Source organism: Macaca mulatta, chromosome 6 (genome assembly GCF_049350105.2).
Source record: "Macaca mulatta isolate MMU2019108-1 chromosome 6, T2T-MMU8v2.0, whole genome shotgun sequence".
Lineage (NCBI taxonomy): Eukaryota > Metazoa > Chordata > Mammalia > Primates > Cercopithecidae > Macaca > Macaca mulatta.
Genome location: NC_133411.1, coordinates 118,536,076 through 118,563,276, shown reverse-complemented (window position 1 = coordinate 118,563,276; position 27,201 = coordinate 118,536,076). Strand labels below are relative to the sequence as shown.

The window sequence follows — 27,201 nt, the reverse complement described above, 5'->3', positions numbered from 1 at the left end:
TAACATACTTAAATCAAAAAGAAAACAGTAGTACAGTTATTAAATATTTACAAAAAAATACAATAAGAAAATAGCATATAAAAACATATAAAAAGCTACTCAGAATATTGCTAAAAGGTAAACACACAAATGAACTTATTAAGTAGACTGGTTCATTTAGCATTAGTGAAATTGAGTAGAAGGAATTACGAAAGATGAAAGCAGATAGGTCAAGAGTAAAAATTGGTAAAATATAAATAGGTTCTAGGAGGGTAAGGTGGGCAAAAACCAGTAAAATTAAGTAAATCAAAATGAAGAAAAAAACCAGATTCCCAAAAGAAGCAACAAAAAAGCAAAAATAACTACAGATGGGATAAATTCTTAAAATCAGAAACAATCTGAGAATATCTATAAAATTATTTTCTTAGAAAATATGAAATATTATTCACGCTCAAGAAGTAATGTAAGACCTAAAGACCTAAAAAAAAAAATTTTTTTTTAGAGTTGAGGTCTTGCCCACTCACCCAAGCTGGAGTGCAGGGGCATGATCACAGCTCATGGTAGCCTCCAATTCTTGGGCTCAAGGGATCCTCCTACCTCAGCCTCCCAAGTCACTGAGATTATAGCCATTAGCCACTGCACTTGGCAAAAAACTTAAAAGTTAATCAAAAAATTACCTTTATAAAACAAACACCAATGCCTATGTGGTTTTATAAGACAGTTATTAATGTTTAAAATGTTGCAAACTACTGTATCTAAACTACAGATTCAGAAATGTTGATGTGATCTGTTTGGCACTGTGTGTGTGTGTGTGTGTGTGTGTGTGTGTGTGTATGTGTGTGTGTGTGTATGTGTGTTTGTGTATGCATGCACATGTGTGCATGTCCTGGTACATTAATCTAATTAATAGCTAACATTTCAATGTAAAAATTCTAGGTATTTTACATAATATTTTGGAATTCTAGCTTGTCTTGAGTAACTGGAGGGATATCCTGACAACTCTGGTTCCAGTGGCAGCACATGGCTAGAGTGGATGTGGCTAGCCCCTTTGGATTAGGTAGTTAATTAATCCCAGTACTCATAGAAAATATACCCTTCACTTAAAGTACCTTCCTAGCCAAACCTGATTTTAATAGGCATTTTAAGCCTCCTATCAGGAGGAAAAAAAAAAAAATCCAATGGAAATTATAAAAATTCAATTCTCCCCAAATTATCTTTAAATGTTTACATCAATTTTCATCGAAATCCAAAGAGATTACTTTTTTGATGGAGTATGAAGAATTTAACAAATTAATTCTAAAGCACTTTGGGAAAATTAAATGTTCACTCATTGAAAGAACTTTTTAATATAGTTAAGAATAATGTATCATATATTTCAAAATAACTAAAAGAGAATTCCAATGTTCCTAACACAAGAAAATGATAAATGTTTGAGGTGACAGATATCCCAATGACCCTGATTTGATTATATGTTATATACTTATATTAAAATACCAGATGTACCCCATAAATGTGTACAACGATTACGTATCCATAATAACTAAAAATAACAACTAAAAACATAAAAACTAAAAACAAAAAGACGAGAGGGAACTTCAACTGTCAATTAATGAAATATATCATAAAGGCACAACAATTGCAGTCCAACAGGGAAGTCTATGAAACAGATCAAAATGCCCAGGAACTAAAGCATATTTAAATACAATAAAGATTGCACTTCAAATCACTAGAAAAGGATGGACTAATTCAACCTTGGGGAGGCAGGATGGCGCAGTGTGCAAAGAAGACAGTCTCTGGAGCTGGACAGTCTGGACCACATGGAATACCAGGCTGCCCTGTGACCCTGGACAAGTCAGTGTCCTGATGTGTAAAACAAGGATAACAATTGTACCTGTTTCACAGAATTGCTTAGAAGATTATTATCTACAATTTGTAAAGTGCTTAGAACAGGTACTAATACAGTAAGCGCTGTATAAGTGACAGCAAATAAATTAAAGAAAACAATTCATTAAAAGATAATTCGTAACTCCAGGGGATACATGGAGATCAGAAAACCTCCCATCGTAACATATTTTTTAAAAAATCAGTTTTTTAAAAAGTGAATGGTAAAAAATGAAATTAGGAAGAAAAAAAGCACTATTTATTTGACCTCTAGATTGGAGAAAACTTTTTAAAACATGACAGCAAAAGCAATATCTGAAGAAAACAGAATAACAGATTTGAGAAGATAAATGTGTTAAAATTTTGTATATCAAACGCTTAAATATGAAAATAAAAATTTGAGAAAAAATATGAGTTAAGGAATATATATAAATACTCCTAAAAATCAGTAAGGAAAAGTATAATAGGCAAGTCACAAAAACCTTCACCTGTATGAGAATATACGCAACATTGTTACCAATGAAATATAAAAATTAAAATGAAAATTTTCAACCATCAAATTGGCCAACAGTTTCAAAAATTATATTGCTGACCAAAAAGCAAATAAATTGATATTTTCTATATGGAAGACTGAAAAATACACTGAAACAAACTTATACAGGAGTCACTTTAATTATATGCTTTAAAAAAAACTTTTAAACTATTAAGTCACTTTGACCTAGTAATTCCACTTGTGGGACAAAGTTGGAACATAAGATTTTTTTCCCCCAAGGCAGAGTCTCGCACTGTCACCCAGGCTGGAGTGCAGTGGCACTATCTTGGCTCACTACAACCCTCTGCCTCCTGGGTCCAAGCAATTCTCATGCCTGAGCCTCCTGAGTAGCTGGAATTACAGGCGTGAGCCACCATATCTGGCTAATTTGTTTGTATTTTTAGTAGAGACGGGGTTTCACCACATTGGCCAGGGTGGTCTTGAACTCTTGCCCTCAGGTGATCCGCCCATCTCGGCCTCCCAAAGTGCTGGGATTACAGCAGTGAGCACCCAGTGGAACATAGGATTTAAATGCAAAAGATTCAAATGGCTTTTTCAGAGATGAACCAAAACCAATGAACATGGTATGTGAAGAAATATTTTAAGTTTCAGATATAAAGCTAAGAATTTTCACCATCTAAAAATTCAATACTTAATTCATTGTACAATTAATTTTTAATACTACCAAATTCCAAAAAAGTTTTAAAACAAACCTTTTAACAGCATCCTTCTTCTGAATATCTATAATATCCCACCACTTTGAAAGGTAAGAGATCTCAGACCAAATAAACTTCCTCCGTGAGTCTTCTTTCAGCTTTAGGACCATGTTATTAAAAATATACTGAGTCTTGTCTCTAAAGTAGTCATTGAAAGTCTTCAACCAACCTAAATCAAGACACAAATATACCACAAAGGTCTGATTCATATGGCTGATTTCAACTCAGTCACATTCCACTGCATTACTTTGGACATCCTTAGAAGTTTCATTCATAGACATATTTTTAAATTTAACAGGTGTTTTCAATTAATGAAACTCCATTTTAGTCGTCATGAGACTCAGAAACCCACTAATATTAAAACAATGAAAACACTCTGAAAACTGCACAAATTCAGATATAAATGAGAAAAATAAGATAGATGACTGAAGGCCAAAAAGCAGTTATTTATATCTAACAATTATAGCATCTAATTCAATTTTTTATCTCTAGTTTAAGGAATTTTTTTTGAATTTTAAAAATCTAAACAGTGTTAACAAGTTGGCAGTACTGTTATCAAAATATACGATCCAAATTTTATCCTCTCATGCCATGTCTAAAATTCTTCACCCATTAAATAAGTTAAACTAAGAAAAAAGATGGCAAGTATACACTACACCTAAAAGCTTGCAGCAGACCAATAAGGTAATTACAGCATAAATATGAATACTGAGAAGTAGAATTCTGCAAAAATACAGGTATTTGTTCCCAAAAGCTGTTCATTATTCAATTCCTTAGAAGCACAAAGTAACACTAATCAAACAACAAATGCAAACGCATTAATAGGTAAAATTTTTCAAAAAGAGAATTATAGATGTTGACAGCTTGGTTCTCTGTTTTTTCCTATATTTTCCAAATATCCTGGAAATTTTATCTAAAATTAATTGCAATTTGGCTATAAGAAACATAAAATTTTTTAACACCAACAGGTCCAAACATAGCACCACAAGGCAGACTACTAAGATGGCCAAGCAAAAGCATACACAGCCACCTAATTGCACCTACTGGTGGTAGGCAAAGTAGACTCCCTAAAAAATAACCTGTTCCTATCTAAAACACCTTATAGGGAGAAGTTTCTATATATCCCGGCTGAACTATTGGTCTATTGTTTCCAAACTTACATGTGAGAGAATTAAAAATAAGGGGCTCCAAATGGCTGTTTCTTATCTGTATATAGTTCAATTAATATGTATACTGTATTTGCTGGCAAAAAAATAAATAAAAAACAAAAGCCTGCCAGGGCAGAGAAGACAAAACTATTCTGACAATGTGAATATGAGCTTTTGAAAAGAGCACTGCAGCTATGACTTATTTGTTCCTCTTGCTTTAATTGAAATCTACTCATTCATCCTACAATTATTTACTGAGCACCTACAATGTGGCAAGTATGAAGTTATGGGACCAAACAGAAATACACTGTCAAATAGTCTTTATAGGACTTTCTTGATCTGAGGCACTTTTAACCTGGTTTGACACCGTAGAACACTTCCTGGATACTTCAGTTTTTTCCACATTTAACTAAAAAAGCCTGTGTCTATTTTTAAAACCTCAAAGATATTTCATTAAATAGTGGTCTGCAAAGAATCCCACCTAGCTTCACCAAAGTACTAACCTGGAGCACTGCCCCCAGAGCACTGAGCCAGGATCCACCTCTGGATTCCCAGGGAATAGCCCAGAAAACTCAACCAACCATTAAACAGGATGCCCTAACTCCCAGATGACCATACTAACACCACCAAGTTAAAAAACATCAAGTGCTCAGAACTGATATCATCATCAGTCTTTAATTGCCCTTTCCCATATCTGTACAATTAAACTAGGTAAAGGGGAAATAAAAAATATTCTGAACACCTAATTTGTAAAGCAGACAATTAAAACACTTACATAAACTGCTCCACATTTTAAACATATATTGGTTACCCAAAATTTCAGTTTGCACTGAATTCACCCTATGCCCTTGTTATGGACAGATCTGTGTCATATGCCGAAGTCTCACTACCTCAGAAGATGACTGCATTTGGAGACAGGTCTTTAAAGAGGTAATTAAGGTAAAATGTGGTCATGAAGATAGGCCCTAATCCTATATAACTATTGATGTGCTTATAAGAAAAGGAGATTAGAACACAGATACACAAGGAAGACCATGCAAAAACACAAGGAGAAAACAGCCATCAACAAGCCAAGGAGAAACGACCTCAAAAGAAACCAACTCTGCCAACACCTTGATCTTGGACACTAGACTCCAGAACTGTGAAAAAACAAATTTCTGTTGTTTAAGCCACTTAGTCTGGTACTTTGCTATGGCAGCCCTAGCAAACTTCTTCAGTCCTAGAACAAATCAGCATCATTACCATCCAAGAAATAAAGATTGCAATGTGGGAAGAATTTATTTTATCAAATACCAACATAATATTTAACTGAACATACTCTATCTACCTACTTATTGCAAAACTGAGCTAAATTCAAATGTACATAAGTAAATCTATTTCTGTACCATGCTTTTATTATACACGTGCAACAAGGACCACGTAAATGAAATGGTTCTGTTAGAATTATCGTCTTTAAGATATCACATAATACCTTTTACCTAAATTTTAAGGTTCAAACTAATTCCTAATTATCTGGCTACTAGCTAAAGAACTATAAATAGTGAAATGCCTCCAAATTAATTTGATACTAAAACTCCAGTAATCTAGCATAAAAGGCAAATTTTTAAGGGTTAGTCTTTATGAAGATTGATAAGTAAAAGTTTTTTTGTGTGTTTTTTATTAATCACAACAATTTATTTTCAACAGTTATAATCTGTGATGAATGAACTAAGGCCATTTCAAAAAAGAGTTTATCATGGGAGTTTTCATAGAGGAATCACAGTGACTGATTAGTCCATTTTGCCTTCAACACTTCATTCACCCCTCAACAATCATAAGGAAAATATGGTAAAGACATTCACATGAGCCAAAATACAAGCTCAGAGATGTCAACCTGAAAGCCTTCCATAAAACTCATACTAATATCACCACCATACAGCATAATTAATGAAGAATGAACTGAAAGATAGCCTCTTGCAGCTTTCAGTACTGAGTAATATAACAGTAAATTAGCTTTTATTGTTCTTATACAATAATCAAGTATTCCCTTTTACACTGAATTGGTTCTTTCGTTTTCAAAATTACTGTAAAAACTACAATTGTATATTATCATGAGACCAACCAGAAATATAGTATTTTACAAAAAGTGGTAGGGGATGAATTTTCATGACATAAAATTATATTCCTACCTCTAGATTTAATAATCTTAGGACACTGAGTTGCAGACTGATTTACTTAAGTGGTCAATTCACAGCTTTTTTTCTTTCTGTCGAATATACTTGAAAATTGAACCAGGACTAGAACAGCATTAAGAATATCTTTCAATTTATTATTTTCCATTCTAACACTATTACTACCCATAAAAAAAGCTAATAGCTATTTTAAATAAGTGGGGAAATATTTAAAACAAAGAGTGCATAATTACAAGTTCCACAAAGCAAGCATAAACCCAAATTCGATACCACTATTTAATTATTTTTTTTAAGTTCTAAAATAAAAAACAGCTAATAAAGCTGGAAACTCTATTGCCTATATTCAATGTCTATGAACAATTAAGTACCTAGTAACTGTTCACAGACAAATCACAATTTATTTTTTAAATTTTGAGCTCCCAGCCATAGGTTGGAAATCTGGAGACTATGTGGAGTTCTGATGCTCTTCAGGAACATTTAGTTTTATTAGGTCCAAGGGCACATAGTAAGTACCACCATGAGGACCTGGGCAAGAGGTACCTGGCCCGGAGCCCTGGACTTTAAAAGGACCTCCCTATTCTTCTGACTACACCCCTTTCAATTGGATAAATCCACAGGACAAACTGACCCAGAGCCTGCCCTGCCCTTCTGAGTACCAGGGCCCAGAAATCTGTCTAAACAGCCCCAAACTGGAAGCCTACTGGGACTCTTTTAAGTCTTTCCCCATCAGGGCACTTAACCCTAACAAATGGGAACCTCTCTAGCCTAAACAGTGGCCAAGAGGCTGTAGTTTGTAGGGATGTAGACCTGGCACCAGGATCTCTTCAGGCAAGGTCCTTCCTGGTTTGGCACACGGCCAGGACGGGGAGGAGAAGGCAGTTGGCCTGCCCCACAGGCTAGCTCTCCCCAGAGCTACAGCAATCTAAACCTACATTTGGTCTTCCAGATCACTGAGCTACTTCTCCAGGCAAGAGGAGAAGACCTATTTTTCTTTAGCAATTTATTACTTTGATTTATAACTTTTAAATGTTTAAACACAGGGTATGTGGGCCTCTGTGTACTTTGCCCCAGATCTTGCAAATTTTAGAAGCAGGCCTGAGCACACACTGCCACTCAAACTTAATCTAGTATGTTTAAAATGCAAACATATAAAAGCAAGAGTTCAATAAGTACTTGATACGATGAATGAAAGGTATAGCCAAAAGCTCTGGGAAAAAGTACAAATGCAAATTTATTACTTCAACTAGAAATGAAACTAAAGATAAAATGATACAACACTATTAGCTTTAATATGTTCCCTCTCTGTTCTGATACCTAATAATCATTGTCCAACATTTTTAAGTTTCCAAAATATTTACATTTTAAGAGGATCTGTCAGCCCTAGAATGATTAAAACACCCATCCCTAAGAAGGCACCCCGCTCCACAAAGTACTGTTACACTGCTATGGTTTTAATTGCTATAATGATTTTTTCTTTTATTTTTATTTTTATTAATAATGATTTTTAAAGTATATTAATTCCACTCAAAAGTTAAATAAGCACCAACCTTCAGGAAAACATGAGAAGTTTTTGAAAAAAAAAATTACATCCAGATAAATAATACATTGGTAATAAACAATTAACACATGCAACTTAAGCCTTAAGATTTTTTTCCATTTCAATGTGATAAATATTCTCAAATTTTAAAATAAAGTTCATTAAAAACAGAAATATCCTTTGTTCTAATAATTTATTCTCTTTTATTAAATTTTAGATTCAAGAGGTATATTTGCAGGTTTGTTCCATGGTATATTGCATGATGTTGAGGTTCGGGCTTCTATTGATCCCATTACCCAAACAGTGAACACAGTACCCAACAGGTAGTTTTTCAACCCTTTCCCCCTTCCCTCTCTCCCTCCTTTCAGAATCCTCAGTGTCTATTGTTCTCATCTAGCATTTAAGTTATTTTCTATGAACAAATGACAAACAGGTTTCTTCCATCACTCGGTAATCCTTCAATATTCAACTGCAACTTCTAGTCATATACTTAAAGGGTAACATACAATCTTAAATGGTATTACTATTACTCAAATATGCTGCTGATTAATTTTAATTCCAACATTTCTATTGTAAGTTAAGCTTGCTTTTCCTCCCTGATCAACTGTGAAAGAGTTTTAATTAACGTTCTGATTTATTCATTCAAACACGTACCTTGCATCTAATAAGGGCAAAGCAATAAAGCAAAGCTAAATGAAAACAGATTCTACAGTGAAAATATGAACAAAATGCCATGGAAATAAAGAAATGGTAAAGTCTTACCAAAAGAAAAGAAGAAAGATTCTTAGATTAGTCATCATCTGGAGAGAGAAAAAGGTTGGTAGTTCCAAATAGAGGGAAGAGCATATGGAAAAGACAGGAAGTTGAGTATGGCTGCATTGCAGGGTACATGATGCAAACATGGTGAGAAATAAATATAAAAATAGAAGTGGGAGACAGATTATTGAAAACCTTCTAAACCATTCCTGTTTCTTACAGAGAACTTTGGAGAGAGGACGTGAGGGTTTTCTGACCTGCGCTTTCAAAAATAACTGTACTAAGAGTGTGAAGACTAAAAAGGCAAAGTAGAAGGAAAGAAACAGAAAATGAGACCACTGCAAAATTCTGTAAAAAATGGTTATGGACTGCAGTGGAAATAAACAGAGGGAAATAAGAGGTCAAGGAGACAAAATGAAGAGAACTTAGTAATCGACTAAGTTTCCAAGAGAGGGTAAGCAGACAGTCACAGATGAAGTTAAGGATTCCTGAGACCTATGAGATTCGGAAAATCTAGAAACCTGCTGATGCCTCTAAATGATTTTGAACGCAGGTTTCCAAAATAATCTAATTTTTTAAAAATAATCTGTTTTTCCCAGTTGATTCAGTGTCATTTGATAGTTTTCTAAGCATATCAGCTTTAATTCAATGACGTTGTTTGAGAAAGATCATTTTTTGAATCCATATGAAATTTTACCCCACACAAAAAAACCTATTTGCATTACTGTTAGGACAGCAGGCGTTTTGTTCATCCTGCAGCTGTATACATACAGTGTCCAACTGTGACCCCTTATTATATTGCTTTTCTAAGTGCCCCTTAGAAGACCTGCATACTTTGTTACCTCATAGCTGCAAAATTTAGGATAATTTCTAAATCTGTGCTAAAGCTTTTCCCCTCCCTTATTAATGATCCCATCTATGAGCATCTAACACTGACAATACTTCAGGCATAGTAAGTCTTCCCCAACAGAGCTTGGTTTTTTGAAATAATGAGAAAACTGTCTAAAATATGAGAGACACTGTGAGAAGGAAAAGTGACTTTCTTTGGTGGGTTACTCTTAGGGTACATGACTTAGCTTTAGACAAATACTGGGCAAATTATCAAAGTTTCTGAAAGAAACCAACTTAAAGGCTGGAAAATATTGCCGAGTGTGGTGGCTCAAGTCTGTAATCCCAGCACTTTGGGAGACCAAGGCGGACGGATCACTGAGGTCAGGAGTTCAAGACCAGCCTGGCCAACATGGTGAAACGCCGTCTCTACTAAAAATACAAAAAAAATTAGCTGGGCACTGTGGCGTGTGCCTGTAATCCCAGCTACTCAGGTGGCTGAGGCAGGAGAATTGCTTGAACCTGGGAGGCAGAGGTTGCAGTGAACCAAGATTATGCCACTGCACTCCAGTCTGGGCAACAGAGCAAGACTCCATCTCAAAAAACAAAACAAAAGCTAGAAAATATTGCTTGTAAATCACTTTCTAATTGTAGAAAATGTGGTAATGAGGAAAACCACTCACCATTTCATGTACTAATGTAGTATTTAAGGACAGAGACATTCATTTCAATAAAGACAAACCAGAAAAATCAGAAGGAAAAGAAGGATAGGAGATAGTGCAGTGAGATGTCCACTTTTGCAAGACAGTTGAAAATCTTTTTTATGATTAATAATACTAAAGTAGTTGACATTTGGCTTGGAAATACTTAAAAATACTTTCCTCCTATATGCTCAGCCTGTGGTTTCAGAATTATCCACAAAAGGCAATATATTAAAAACTGTTATAAGTCCTGGTTCTAGAAAAAGATCACTTGATTTCAAACCTAGACCTGCCATGAACAGATCACTTATGCTCTCTCCTGCCACTTCTCCCATGAAGTGAGGGTAACCACAGGACTCTGTCATAAAGTTGCTGAAAGGAGTAATGGATGTGATATATGTAAAATGCCTAGAATAGTGCACAGAACATAATAATTCCCTAAGTGCTAGTAATTATTTGTATTACCAGGGCACTGGAGAGTTTTGAAGCACCCAGGCTTGAAAGATACACAAAGGTAACTGAAATTAGGAGAAAGAGGAGCTATTTAATGATCATCTACATTTCTCAGCAGCTGCTTAACATATGTGCTCCTCAAAGAATAAAGTCCAATGAGAGACCAAACCATCTATTCTTCCTCTAAAAAGGAATCTCAACACACATATTTTAGAGATCTCTAAAAACAGAATTCTAGATAGCCATATAGAGCCATTTAACTCTTAAGTGCTACAATTTCCTTAACAATTAAGGTTGTCAGATAAAATGCAGAGTGAAGTTGAATTTGAATTACAGATAAACAACAAATAAATGTTTACTATAAGCATGCTGCATGTGATATTTGGGACACACACACACACAAACTATTCATTGTTATTGAAAATTCAAGTGTAACTATTTTATATTTTTGTTTGCTAAATCTGACAACTCTATTAACAATCCAAAGTCCAGATAAATGTGTTAAATTGGCTAATGCCTACAACACAAGAAGAAAAGGAATAGAATAATTTTAACTAAGTAAAGTATCGTAAGAGCCAATAAAAAGACGTAAATGGAAAAAACACAGATTTTACAATCAGGCAACCCTGAGCTTCAATTCACCAACCTCTGAGAATGTATAATTAAATTAACTGACTTTGAACAAATTACTATACCCTAACTTAGCCTCACTGCCCTCACCTGTTAAATGTGGCTTAATTTACCACTTTTCAGGGTTAAAGAATTACACAAAGTAAAAAGTAACAAAGAGCTGTCACTCACCTGACGCGGGACAGGCAATAAATGCCAGATCTCAGTCGTTCCTCATACTATTTTAGCTCCAGAAACTAAAATTTCCCATTATGGCAGTCAAAACCAAAGAATCCACTTTATCCTGCAGTAGCTATACCAAATAAAGTACTCCCCAAACAGTGTTCACATACAACTTCTCCTTCTGATGACCGTCTCATTCTGATCAGTAAAGTTCCGTTAGCAACCAGACTTCTAAGTCTCCACCACCTTTCATCAAGTTTGTCCAACCTGCGGCCCACGAGCTGCATGTGGCCCAGGATGGCTTTGAATGAGCCTCAATATGAATTTGTAAACTTTCTTAAAATATTATGAAATTTTTTTGCAATTTTATTTTTTAGCTCATCACCTATTGTTAGTGTTAGTGTATTTTATGTGTGGCCCAAGACAATTCTTATTCCAATGTGGCCCAGGGAAGCCAAAAGATTGGACACCCCTGATAGAGACATTAGCCAACTATGGCTGACCAGAACTATTTTCAAATTCTAACTATACTTGGAAATATTTGAAAATATTACACTGATTTCCTCATGTTTTTATTCTTTTTTTACAAACTTTTTTTAAAGGATACATAATTATCATAATACTAAATGCAAACATCTGTCTCCTAATTTTATACACAAAAAAAGCTGAAAAGTCCTAATCACCCTCTGAGTCAATAAAAATTTCTGCAAAAGAATTGTAAATGCACAAAAGAAAATTATTTTCCAGTGTAACTCTTGGGCCTAGGTCTTCCTACTATTTTAGAGTCATACCACAAGGGGGATTATTTTCTAATGTTCATTTCACAAATTGCTTAACTAACAATATGCTGTCCAACCTTCCATTTAGTATACCTTATCTTCTCTCCACACACTGTGATTTCTTTGAAGTAAAATTAACCAAATAGTTCAGCAGTTTAACTAGTGGGAAGCAAAGAATTAAGACTGTAGATACAAAAGTGCTGTAATTGTGTTTTAATCAGCTTATTAAATACAACATGAACATGTATCAATCAACTAACATTTAATTTCATGGTCTACGATTCAAAACTTTCAAAAGCATAACAGTACAAAGTTATCAGCATTTACTTCACAATTCTTTTCCAATTCAGTTTGTACTCATGTAAAACACTTAAATATTTTATGACAATTGTTACATGTTTTCAGACTGTAACATAATTTGGAATTTTATTAAGATACCAACATATTGTGAAATTTACCTTTTCTTGAGGGATATTACCAACTCAGTCCAAAAAGAAAGATATCTATATACAGAAAAACACAGCAACATAAATTCACAAAGTTGGGGAACTAAATACAACAATTTTTTAAAAATCTATTTCAAATATTTCTATCCCCAATAGACAAAAATCCACCAATGAAACAAACTACTAAGCTAAAGCTCGTTTTAAATTGTTGCTGCAGAAAATGCAAACAAGTCTCTCTATAAATCTCATTTAGAAAGAACACTGCCTAACCTCACATTCATTTAGGAGTATTATACAAAGATTTCCCATTACAGAGTCACATTTTGACTTGGAGCATACATGAACACATCTTTCTCTTTTTCCTCTATTAAAAAGAATGGTTTTTCATGATGTGAATAATTCAGGTTTTCACAGAATAATTTAGTTTGCCAGTATTTTACTTTTGTTAAGGAATAGTGAAAATTATTAAGTCAGTGGATTCTTCTCTCTAGCATTTTGCTTGACAGCAAAAATCACTGTAGTTTTAAAAGGTTTGTTTCTGACAATTATTTTTTCCAAGTGGAGAAGGGTGTGAGAGTCAGGGTCATTAACATCTTTTACTAAGACAAAAAGATTCAGCAATAGTTACTAGGATACCGAAAGAGATTACAGTCAGGAATACTTATTAAGGATGTCTACTCAGGAGATGACCTACTAACTAAGCAGGAATAGTAATGCAAACAACAAAAAAAAAGTCTAAAAATCAAGAGCCATCCTGCCCTCAAAGAGCTTATTACGGCCTGTTTCTAGTATACAAAATTACAAAAGAGTAATTTAAATAAGTTTTTTGTTTGTTTGTTTTAGAGTAGAAATAAGTAGCCATCAGGAAGGAGGGAACTTAAAAGAAAAGCCTAGGCCAAGGAATAAGTCAAATGTTTCATCCTAGTTTGAAGAGTCAGATTCATTAGCTCATTAACTTATTTAGCCAAACTCTTAATGACTCAGTACTATGTGCCAGTTATGATTCTAGGCATTCCCAACACAGCAGTGAATAAAACAAAGTTCTGGCCCTTAATGAGCTAACATTCTAGTGAGGAGACCAAGTACGTGCTGTAAATGTTTACATCTGCGAAGACCTGCAAGTGTGGAGGTGTGTGTGTGTAGTATGAGTATGTGGCGGAGGGGCTTCGAGAAAGGTCAAAGAGGCCTTATCTTTTTGGCAATTATTCTATATGCCAAGTGTTCTGCTAGGCCACGAGGAGAGTGTGTTTAATAGGGAGCATATGTTCTTTGCCACTAGAATTTACTTTAGTGCGAGATCCAGGTAAATTGTCAGGAAAGTATTCTGGTGCCCCTTGTTAGCTGTGTAACCTGGTAACACCTTCATCGTGAATCATGGCACTAACCTTCATGGGTATGCACTAAATGTTTGTAAAACATCTGGCACTCTGCCTGGTAAACCATAGATTTTACTATTATAGTTAAAAGCCCATGTATGGAATAACAAGAAATGAGATTGGTGAGAATTAAAAATGGCAGAAAAAGGGACAGAATAAAGGTCTTTTAAAAAAATCAAGAAAAAGGAAGAAGTGGGCTTCATATGAGGAAGGCTCACAAGACATACTTAGAAGTATATTTTTAAGCCTACAAGGAAGATTATACTATGGAATCACATCACTCTCCCAATTAAGTAACAAGAATTAAACTAAATGTGATTGGCAGAAAGCAAAGAGAGAACAATTTAGATATTACAAGTGGCTCTTTCACCATTTCACTCAATAATTGAATATTCAACAGTGATTATGAGATTTATAGAGAAAAAAAATCTGCAGTGCCATAAGCTGTCTAGATCCTACATTAAGTGTGAGCACCTCACCTCACTGAGTGTGAGTCAAGTAATCAAAGATATGTGTTTTTCATATGCATCCCCTAAATGCAAATGTACTAACTAATCTGTACTCAAGTGAATAAATAGCAAAGAAATCTGGATTAGATGTAATTTTCATCACCTTTTATAATTACTTTATAACTAACCCTGGCTTAAGATGCTACTCCACCTGTATGATCTCCATTTTACAGATACACAAATCAATGTGCCCAAGGACACACAGGCAATACACAGCAGAGCCAAGATACCAGCCTCATTCTGCCTGGCTCCAAATCCCTGAAGTCTTTCCATATGCCCAGCCTTCCCTGAGTTTGGATTTAAAAGGTACAGGCTAAGATTAAGGAGAAAGACAATCTAAAATATATATGAGGAAAACATAACACCAACAGGTATTTGTAGGAAAAGATAAAGACATTAAGATCAAAGATAGGGAAATCAAGTCAGAAGCTGATGTGCAGTAATTGCTCATCACAAATTTCCAGAATATTGATTTCATACACTTTACATGTCAGTGCATACTAAATATTGAAGTAGTCTAGAAATCCAAGCATTTCAATATCTAAGCTCACATCTCACACCCAAAAGCAGCACACACACACAAAAAAATGCTTCACTAAATCATGTGTCCAGACCTAAAGTAACATGTTTTATTGTCTTAGAAATAGAAAAATAGGAATATCTGCCAATAAACTAATGGGGAAAAAATGTAAGTAGAAGATAAATGAATGTTGGAAGCAAAGAAAAAAACCTTCAAATTATTAGGTTACTAGTGCTTCTGACAGTAATCATGAAATCAAGATATTAAGAAAAGTAACACACTCCTTCAAAATAAGTCTTTAGAAATACACCCCCCACCCAACCTCCACAAAAAAAAAAACGCGGCAAATAAATTATCTGTGCCTGTGTACTCAAACCAACAAAGACGTATATCAAATCCTATGTTCCATTACAATTGAAACAATTTCCCCTAATCTTGGCGGGTGAGGGGGGAGCGGGAGGGGGGGAAATCTATGGCCCCTGTAAATAAACGCCATCATATGTAGTAACAATAATGACAGCAGCTACTGTTGTGCCATACATGATTCTTTTACTTTTCACCCTACTGAAACAGATACTATTATCCTCATTTTACCAGGGAAAAAATTTGGTCTCAGAGGGACAAAGTAACTTGCCTAAAGTTGCCTAACACTGATAAATACAGAGAGCTGAGACTCACATTCGTATGTGCCTGAAACCAATCAACACCAAGGTTCTTAAACCATTTAATACTGCTTCTCTATTTTAAAGATTCAAACTTTCCCATGAGTATTCTGCCTCTTTTAAAGGTAGACTTCATAGACATGAAATAATTCTCCCATGCAATATTTTACAAAAAGTTACTAAAATCAACAATCAGTCTCTTAAAAGTATATACCGTTTTTCTCCCAAAGGCAAGCCCTTCTTTTTTGTTTATTACCATTTCATACTGCACAGATACTATCCTTGAATGGCACATAAATTGATAAAATGAGAACACTAAAACATAATGACACATAAAAGGAATACATTAATGTTAAAAGTCAGAGAATAATGTCTCAAAAATTTGAGAAGTGGCCTCTACCAGACTCTCATTGAAAGACTCTAGGCCTAAAGGAACTTAATAACCTCCTGGTTTTTTTGAGGTGCAAATAATTACCTGGGTCGTTATGGGAATGAGGCACCACAAAGACTTGAAGGGGTTCAGTGTCCCATTCATTAGATTCATAAGTAATGTCAAATCCTTGCTTCCAAACTCCACCATCTGGATTGTCAAAAGAAATTAGACTGTAAACATCCAACATCTAAAAATGTAAAAGAAAAAAAATTAAAGTTTAACCATTATTAATTTAATGTTGGTAAATATTTGCTCAAAATTATTCACTGCTATACTATGCATATATATTTTATAAAATAAAACTATTTCGGTAGACATTAATTGAGGAGTTTAGAGTAGAAAATATTTCATCACCATTTAAAGGCTTGAAATGCTATTTGTGCTACAAAACTACCCTGATAAATAATCCCCTCCCATCTGCTTCTCATAAAAAATAAGTTCATTCTATTCCTTCTTCCCCTACTTTATTTCCAAAACAATTTAATAGAAATTTATAGAAAAAGAACCAAGAAAAAAATTTCTGATGAAATTTGATAATGACCAGATATTTCAGTATTTTCAAAAATAGTACTGAAAATGATATTTTACTTTGAGCTGTCTTTATTTTATAGTAAATCTCATGTATATTAAAAATCTATACCTGAACAAAAATACATCTGTCTATAGCTACTCTTCCATGTAGCATATGTTCTATCTACCTGTTTTATCCTAGAAGTAAAACTACAACAGGGTCAACTAGGCATAATCATCTAAAAATTGAGAAAATTTTTTAAATTGAGATTTAGTTTTTATGTATCCTAATGTTTTCTAGCTTTTCAATGCAGTATTCCTGCTGGCTAATAATGTTTGGATGCAAAGGAAAAAACAGTGGGAAAAAAAAATCTAAAACTTTACTTTTGTTCTTCACAGTCTCTATAATATTAAATGTGACAACACAACCAAACAACCTTCTGTAAAATTTAAATTATGTTAAAACTAGATTACAAAACTCACATCCGAATATATAAATGAGTTACAAAAAAAATTTAAAGGCCAAACAAATTACATAAAAGTCAATACAAAGTATTTTAAGGCAATAATATTTCTCTCCCTATGGAATATATGACTTTAATAAATAAAATAAAATCTTCTCAAGGATGAGCCGACAAATCTTTGGAAATGAACTGGGTAGGAGGATGTCTTAGCAGTCTCTGTTTCTTCCTTCAGTCCTGCAGCTCTCCCAGTACCCTCCTGACTTGCTCTGCCTGACTTCCATGGTTGCTCTGCAACTCCTTTCTGTCCAGCCCAGATTTAGACCACACAACAAATATATATATATATATAAAATTTTTTTTTTTTTTTTTTTTTTTTTTTTTGCTGTTCCTTATCATGGATGACAACAAGGCTAGCTAGGTACTTAAGAAGCACTCAACAAAAAACTGAATAAAGTCAAACCTCACAGAAACAGCCATCCCTGTTAGCACAGGATTCTGATCCTATCAGAATCTGGCTACATTCTAGCTGATGAGGTTGCAGGTGCAAGACCTGGCTAGCTCCACTCTCCCCAGCTTCCAGCTTGGCCTGTGAGCCATGACCTCAAGATCATATCATGTTCTCTGTCCCTCAGCAGTTAGTGGAAAGTGTATATTCGAAAACAAGGCCAGAAGCCAAATAATTTTGTCAAACTTTAAAATATTCACCCCTTAGGATCCTTCCACCAAAATCCAGTTTCTGGTATAAGGCACAAGGTTAAACACAGCCTTGCTCTAATTTGCAAAGCCAGTGTAAGTGAAACACTCTGAGTTTAAGAAAGGCAGAAGGCCTTTCTGACGCTGGGTTTTTTACTCCATTGCCCTCTGTAATAGCGCTGTCCAAGAGAAATATTATACAAGCCAAATTTTTAATTGTCTAGTAAAACAAAGCAGTTGAAATTAATTTTAATATTTCATTAACCCAGTATATCCAAAATATTATCTTAACACATAATCAATATATAAATGAATTAAGATATTTTGCACGCTAAGTCTGAAACACTGTGTGTGTATATTACACTTACAGCACATCTCAAGCCACATTAGTCACATTTCAAGTGCTCAGTAGCCACATGTGGATGGGGGCTTCCAAACGGGAAAGTACAGCTCTAGAATAATTCCCTTCCCTCTTGCAAAAGGATATTAAGCAAAAAAAAAAAAAAAAAAAAAGTCTAACCTTACTTTGTACAAAATCTATAATGTACAACTGATATATGACAAGAACAGGGCTTTTCTTGTATTCTCCAATAGAAGGTTAAATAAAAAAATCTCTGGCAAAATTTAAACCTCTAAAGGTTTTCAACCATTACAGAAAATAAGACTGAAAAGCATACAAAAAGACTGTATTCACGTAAGTATAAAATAGTAAGATAAACTGAGAACAACAGAATTATGGAATTTTATCACTAAACAGAACATTATGTTCATGTGACTAATCAAAGTACTTTACAAAAAGAGAAACTATAATCCAAAGAGTTTAAGCAACTTACCAAGTCAGAACAGACATCACGTCAAATCTTAAAAAGAACAAAAAAAAAGCCCAGTGATTATTAATGAATGTATACATTACCTGCACATCTGAATTGTGACTTCCACTTTGTGAAGCAAACAGACAGTCTGCAGTGTCAACTGAGAGGGATAATTGTGAGGGCAGAAGACGTGAGCCAGCACCTTGACTGAAATTGCTTTGTGAACTTTTCGGACCATCCTCCACAGACTCACTCAAATTGATGACTGAGTCTCTAATATTTGAGATGATCTCATTATTCTCAGCCAGCAAACGCTCCAAATGGTCTATTTTTTCTTGCAACATTGAGAGCTGGCCCTACAATAAAAAAGAAAAAGGCAGCTATATGAAATACTAATATAGATCTGCTGAGGCATACACATTTTTTTTTTTTTAATTATGTGGTTGCCTACGAGGGCAGCCACTCACCCTTCACTTTCCACTTTTATAAGTGGGATCGCAGAAAGCATGAACAGCTGCCAGGGTTGAAACACCAATTTATAGCAGAAAATCTTCACGGCTGCAGTCTTTGCTTAATCATATTTTAAGACGTGCAACAGAAAGACCAAAAATATTTTGGGAAATATTTCTGTTCCCCCCAACCTCAGTCCTAAAAGATCTTTGGGTCTCTGGAATCACTAAGCACAACAGCATATTATATTCAAGTATGAAGTTTTTAATTTAAGTATAACTGACTGGAGTTACAAGGGTTCAAAAAGTATGAACTTGAAAAAGATCATTCCATCTCAATCCCTTAAGGGTCAAAAAAGTATGAACTTGAAAAAGATCATTCCATCTCAATCCCTTAACACTAGTGGATAATCCTAAATAAGAAATATCATGTATGGAAAAATCAATTAGTCAACTCAGCCATAAGCATGAACATCTCCCAAGTAACCACACCCTAAGTCATTCAGTCTGCTTTTGCTATACTGTGTGTCTTAAATTTTTTTCATTGATCCTCACATTAAGAGGGTTATCATCTCTACAACATAAACCTTGTTATACAAAATAATACCTCACTTTATGAGAGCAAGGACAATCTTTACCTTGTTCACCCCTATATCCTGGGTTCCAAGTACATAGTAGGTACTCATTTATTTGTCAAATGGCCCTCATATTTCTGAAACTCAACAATAATTCTTTAGTGAATGGCCACTGTGTCAGGCATATATGCTGGGAAGACATGCATAAGATACGAGCCTCTGTCTTTGAACATACAAGGTGATGTTATAACTAGCAAAAGCCTCAAAAAACCCACATTAGGGTTTTATTTTTTTTATTTATTTTTTATTTTTTTGAAATGGAGTCTCACTCTGTCGCCGAGGCTGCAGTGCAGTGGCGCCATCTCCACTCACTGCAAGATCCGCCTCCCAGGTTCACGCCATTCTCCTGCCTCAGCCTCCCATGTAGCTGGGACTACAGGCACCCACCACCGCGCCCGGCTAATTTTTGTATTTTTTGAGTAGAAACAGGGTTTCACGGTGTTAGCCAGGATGGTCTCGATCTGACCTCGTGATCCGCCCGTCTCGGCCTCCCAAAGTGCTGGGATTACAGGCGTGCGCCACCTCGCCCGGCCATTAAAACATTTAAAACATTAGGGTTTTAAAAAACAATATGCATGGTGAACAAACAACTCCGGATACTCATTACCAGGAAATAACAGAAAAGCAGAAAGGAAAGAAGGAAGAAGGGTAAAGAGAAAAGAGACAGAAAATATCCAAATGCCCAAAAGTAGGGGACTGGTCAAACGATAGATTCATTATCATGGAAGGGATGTCACCCACTGAAAATTTAGAAATATAAATTGTTTTAAAACAGAAATGTAAGGAAAGGTATTTTCAGAAGATAAAGTGGCGAAAAGGCCATTTAAAAATAGTAGGTATAGCATGATATGCTTTAGGAAAAAATATGAAAGACCATATAACACACAAGATATAAGGGTTATACTCACAGATTATTGGTCAGTTCAACAAGAGGAAGGGAGAAGTTAAGAGACTGAGATCTACCAAGAAAAGACCAATCATTTGAGCAAACTATGCCAGAATTGGCAGAAGTCCGAAGAGACTGCAAGAGATTTTGGAATTTAAAAAAAAAAAAGTAGCCAAAATTAGCAGCAAATCACCGGGGGTGGCAGGGGTTGGGGGCAATACAACACCAGGGGTGAATATCTACAGCCCTGATGTTAGAGAAGAAAGGAGCACAAGATAGCCATATACCTCCTCAGACCTGAAAGGTGTTCTCACAGGCCTCTCTACTTAGAAGCGTGTAACAGAAAGAGCCCCCTACACATCAAAACTGTAGTCCTTTAAAGGCAATTGTCATATCTAAGATGGGGTGGGGTGATATATCACCACAAGATAGAACTCTAAAGCCTGTTTATCAGCATACACAGAGACAAGAAAAAGTTTTAGCACAGATCTCATTCTGAAAGACAAGCCCCACTGCACTAGTGAAAGGGAAGAGAGGGAGCACACATCACTTTACAACTGGAAATGGCAAAGCAAAGGAAACGGGAGATGAGTGCACTAGTTCAGGACTCAAATAGAGAAGCTAGCTGAACTGTGTAGATTCCAGATCCGCAAAGCTGTCGAGCAGTATCGTCCTATAAACCTTTACACCCTTCTTTGTAAGTGCACATCAACATTGGTTACAAGTGATTCTCCATGAGAAGACCAAAGGGGATCCCTTGGCATAACCCAAAGTTCAACCCAAAGAAACTAAAAATATTTGAGTCAGGTACACAGTTGATCAATCTGTATATATTTTCCTAAATACATATGCTATCAAAGGCTGTCTGGAATAGGGGAAATGCTTTTGTTCACTTATCATAACACCATAGACTACAGCTTTTGAAATCCCTTCCGATACATTCTGTTGAATATTTCCAATACTGAAGATACCAATTTACCGCAGTAGGTAATGGTAAATCAAGTTACTCTTATTACAAGCAGTATTAGAACATGTTGATTCATCTTGCCAGCAGTACAGCTACACATCTCCATAAAATAAAACATCACCTTAGTCTAAAATGCCATCATCACAGAGCTTTTAAAGATACCACATTTTGGGCCGGGCGCGGTGGCTCAAGCCTGTAATCCCAGCACTTTCGGAGGCCGAGACGGGTGGATCATGCGGTCAGGAGATGGAGACCATCCTGGCTAACATGGTGAAACCCCGTCTCTACTAAAAAATACAAAAAAAACTAGCCGGGCGAGGTGGCGGGCGCCTGTAGTCCCAGCTACATGGGAGCTTGAGGCAGGAGAATGGCGTAAACCCGGGAGGCGGAGCTTGCAGTGAGCTGAGATCCAGCCACTGCACTCCAGCCTGGGCGACAGAGCGAGATTCTGTTTCAAAAAAAAAAAAAAAGATACCACATTTTGTCCAGGTGCGGTGGCTCACACCTGTAATCCCAGCACTTTGGCAGGCCAAGGCAGGTGGATCACCTGGTCAGGAGTTCCAGACCAGCCTGGCCAACATGGTGAAACCCCGTCTCTACTAAAAATACAAAAATTAGCAGCTAGGTACAGTGGCTCACACCTGTAATGCCAGCACTTTGGGAGGCTGAGGCAGGAGGATCATCTGAGGTTGGGAGTTCAAGACCAGACTGGCCAACATGGAGAAACCCCATCTCTACTAAAAATACAAAATTAGCTGGGCGTGGTGGTGGGCACCTATAATCCCAGCTACTCGGGAGGCTGAGGCAGGAGAATTGCTTGAACCTGGGAGGCGGAGGTTGTGGTGAGCTGAGATCGCACCACTGCACCCTAGCCTGGGCAACAAGAGCGAAACTTCGTCTCAAATAAAATAAATAATAAAAAAATAAAAAATAAAAATTAGCTGGGTGTGGTGGCAAGCACCTGTAGTCCCAGATACTCGGAAGGCTGACGCAGGAGAATTGCCTGAACCTGGGAAGCAGAAGGTGCAGTGAACCAAGAACGCGTCACTGCACTCCAACCTAGGTGACAGAGCAAGACTCAGTCTCAAAAAAAAAAAAAAGATACCACATTTTATCTTATACTTACAATATTACAATACTACAAACTTAATACATGAGTGCCCACATTTCTCCAGATCTTTCTGTACTTTGAGGAAAAGATCATTTTAGAGCCACATACACAGCAAAACTGCCTATAGCTCAACAAGTACACACTGAATAAGAAGACAAACCTTACTGGGAATATTTTTATTATGGCCTTGGTCCCATAATCCATGGATAAGAGTATTATTCAAAATAAACATTAGAGGAGATAGTTCATGAAAAAATGATCCTACAGCCATTAAAGATGACTTTCAATCTCATTTAGCTTTAAAGATATTATTAATGATCAGTACCTGGAATTCTATACTGAATTAAGTACATGGAGAAAACTATGGCCTAGGGATATGTGCACACAATGGTCTAAAGAACATCATTTCTAAAATTATATTATGTAGTGGAATGAAGTCTCCCTCCAAACAGGTTAAATTCTTGAAATGAACACACCTCATAAGCAAATTCTATACATGTGACAGAGAAGAGTAGAATGACCTTAAAAGGATGCACTTGTAGTCTGCATTAAAGAAACAGAAATCATAGATAATGCTTCAATTATGCTAAGAAGTCAAAGAATACTGATAGTAACATTGAAAAAGACAATTTTCTGTAGGGCAAGAAAATCACCTGTGAAAAAACTCCTTTATTCTTTGATTTGCTAATCAGTTCTACAGGGAGGCCACAGCATTGCACTGCTCAGGAGTGGGGAAGGAGATTATGATATTTGATTTACTCCACTTTTAGTGAAAGAGAAAAACCAAGCAAAAAATCACCTATCAAAGACCTTTGAGAGAAAAAACTTAAGAGTCTACCACAAGGTAGAACAGGATCAGTACCCACTCAGTCCTATGAACAAAATCAGTGTGTATCTACAGCTAAATCCGTACATTTATTACATAATTATTTACCTCAAATAGGATACTACCTGCTGGGTATTGGCCTCATCGTGATCCCTCCAGCATGGTTGAATCTGTGTATCTTCTCCTGCCTTCCTGGAAAAGTGTGTGTCTTTCCTTCTCCCTGCTTCAAAGGCCAACCCTCTGCAGAGCAACAATCCCATTTATCTCAACTGCTCCAAGACTCTGTTCTTTGTCCTTTTGATTAAACCCTCTCAATATTGCTCAATCAAGCTCCACTTCTAAAAGCAACTCATTCTCAGTAATATAACATGTTCTATTAGATCAAACTATACGAAATTGCCATTCTCATAGGTAAAACAATCTCATAGGTCGAATATCACCAGTTTCGTGTGGTTCAACTTAATATTTATTATATGCTATGTACATCTAAAAAAGTCAAACTCCTGTGCTTCCACCCTTCTGTGCTTAACCCCATGTGATGGTTAATTTGGGGTTCAACTTGACTAGATAAAAGAATATCCAGACAGCTGGTCAAACACTGATTATTCTCAGAGCTTCAGTAGGCACTGAGCCCATCCTTTATCTACTGAAAGTGAAACCCAGGTGGTTTGGCAACTGATTAGAATTATTGAGCTGCCCCAGGTGTATCTGTGAGAGTGTTTCCAGAGGAGATGGTGTGTGAGTGGACTACGTGGAGAAGATGTGCCCTAAATGTGGCAGTCACCATCCAATCAACTGGGAGCCCAGATGGAATAAAAAGGCAGAGAAAGGGCAAATTCTTACCCTCTCTCTCCAAGAGCCTAGCAGCTCTTCCTCTCCTGCCACTGGATGTCAGAATTCCAGGTTCTCCAGCCTTTAGACTCTAGACTCACATCAGTGGTCCCTGGGTTCTTGGGCCTTCCACCTTGGACTAAGTTCACTATTGGCTTCTCTGGTTCTGAGGCCTTCAGACTTAGACTAAGTCCTGCTACCGGCTTCTCTGGTTCTCCAGCATGCAGATGCAGATGGCCTATAGTGGAACTTCTCAGTCTCCATAATCAAATAAGCCAATTCTCCTAATAACTCCCTTCTCGTGTGTGTGTGGTGTGTGTGTGTCCTATCAGTTCTGTCTTTTTGGAGAACCCTGAATAAAACACCTTACATTCCCATTCCCCTCCAGAGCCCCACTCACTTCATGTACCAGGATTATCAAAAGTCTCTCTCTACACATTATCCCCCTTCCTTACAAACTCCCATTCATTCATCTGCCCATTACAATCAGTATCTGCTCACCACTCCTCCAAAACTGACCCTGTAAAGTCCCCAAAGACTCCCATGTTACAAGCCTAATGAAAAGCACTCTGCCCCTACCTTATCCATCATCTCAGGGAGTATCAGGCACAATGGAGCACTCCTTCCCTCTGGAAACGTTTTCTTTACTCATTCCCAGTACAACATGCCCTAGGTTTTCCTCCTGCCAACTGTTTATCAGTCTCCTTTGCTGGTTCCTTCTCTCCCAACCTCTAAATGTTAGAGTACCTCAAGGTTAGCTTCTTGAGCCTCTTACCTCTCTAAACTCTCTTACATGATCTCATCCACTCCATGATTTAAATTCCATGATGTCTCCCATATTTATATCTCCTGCTGGAACCTCGCCTCTGCAAAACAGACCCATATATTCAAATGCCTACCTGATGCCTCAAATTGTCTTTCAAACTTAAGTCCAAAAAACATACTCCTCAAAAAGACACCCACAGTCCTCAGGTCTCCAGTAAGGGGCTTTAATCTCTACCTAGTTAGGCACCCTCAAAATCAAAACATTGCACACCACAGTCAGTAAGGACTGAATATGTCTTTCTCTCAACTTAGCTTCACCTTGATTTTCTCTCTGTTCCAAGCCAGCTCCTCCCCACCCCACCCTAAAACCTTTGTACATGGTCTCTGTTTACATAATGCTTTAACTCTCATGCCAAATGTCACCTCTGCATAGCCTTCCCCAGCCATTCTAAAACAGGCCTCCTCGTGTTATGGTTTATCTCAACTTATTTTTTGTTTCCTCCATAGTTTTATTACAATTATCTATGTTATTCATGTATTGCTTCCCTCTTTTCCTCACTAAATGAATCCCTATATTGACAACAGGCACCATAGCTGTTTTACTCAATGTACTGTACCCTGATGCCTACCTACCTAGCACACAGCAGGACCTTAAGTATTTATTGGGAGAAAAAAAGGAAGGAAAGAAAGAAAAATGGCGTATAACATTTTTTTCCAAGTATTCAATGTTTTGGCATATAAACCCACACCAAAAATAATACAAATAAAAACAAAACACACTAACCATTTTTGAAGAAAGAAAATCCAAAAGAAGTCTTCACTGCATTCCAAAAAGTAGGTAAGAATGGGAAGGAAAGAGCTAATTAATAGGGTGGTTTTCATGGGCTGTTTGGGAAATAATATAGAATGGGACCCACGTTGGCCACAGGATGACAATCATGACCTGGTGAATATAGTACAATATGTGACTCCCTTTCTAGAGCAAAGATTATGGATTCCGTACAGTCCAATCAAAAGCTTTCCATTTTCACTACCATCACTAACCTAGCTCAAGAGACTATTATTTTCACCTCATGTGGGGAGTGAAGGGAGTTTGGAAAAAGAACCCCATGATAATTCTGGACTATTTCCTATCATGGTAGTGATATAAGATCTGCACTCAACCAAATCAAGTTTCTAGTTATAAGACTTGTAGAAGATATGTTTATAATATACCCACCAATGGTAGCATTCAAAAGAAACAAAACTTTACTCCAATGTGTATGCATGTATCTGAAACTTAGGATCTATACCACCTTTCATTTACGTTTTTTTTCCTTTCAAATCTAATTCTGTTAGATTCAATATATCACTCCAACACACCAAGTTCTTTCTGGACTCTGATTATGTCATCAAATGTGCCCACCATGTACGAGCAAAGATTACCTTTATCGTTAATGATGTCCTTCACCAGATAAAGGTGAAAGCAATTCAGCTTAATGGCTAAGCACTGGCTCCTATTCAGGCTATCTGGCTTCCAATACCAGTTTCGGCACTTATTGGCCATGTGATCTTGGGGAAGTAACTTAATCCTGGGCCTCAGTTTCTTATGGGCAAAATGCAGATGCTAACACCTATTGCTTGGAATGGCTATGAAAGAATTTAGCACAGGACCTGCCAACAAGTAAGCAGTGAAGAAGGTATTATTGCAGCTGCTGCTACATATGTGAAAAGTATGGCTTTTGAAAAATCACTTTGAAGGGTACTATAATATGCACCTCCAGATAGTATGCATCATAATTAAGAACAGACTCTGAAGCCAACCAAAATTTGAATTCTGGCACCACTACTTACTGGCTATGTAACTTCGGGCAAGTTCAAAGTTACATAACTTCTCTGTGCTGCAGCTTCCTCATCTGTAAAATGGGGAGAATTAATAATACCTAATTCACAGGGTTGTTATGAGGATTAGTTAGTATATGCAAATAAATGTAAATAGTGCCTGGTACAGTAAGTAGAATAATGTTTAGTCAAAGATGTCCCTGTCCTAATAA

At 36.3% G+C, this 27,201-nt stretch overlaps 1 protein-coding gene across 2 annotated transcripts in view; it reads right to left on the bottom strand.

The window, feature by feature from the left end:
* The window catches only part of MAN2A1 (mannosidase alpha class 2A member 1), a 175,870-nt gene that overhangs the window by 132,063 nt on the left and 16,606 nt on the right, over nt 1-27,201 (bottom strand). The window contains exons 2-4 of one of the 2 annotated variants that reach the window (XM_015140548.3): nt 18,800-19,054; nt 16,262-16,406; nt 3,106-3,277 (exon numbers count right to left, since the gene is read on the bottom strand). In XM_015140548.3, coding sequence (XP_014996034.2) covers nt 3,106-3,277; nt 16,262-16,406; nt 18,800-19,054 — 572 coding nt within the window. The remainder of the gene's footprint in view (nt 1-3,105; nt 3,278-16,261; nt 16,407-18,799; nt 19,055-27,201) is intronic. The other variant, XM_078004468.1, reaches the window with a different exon arrangement.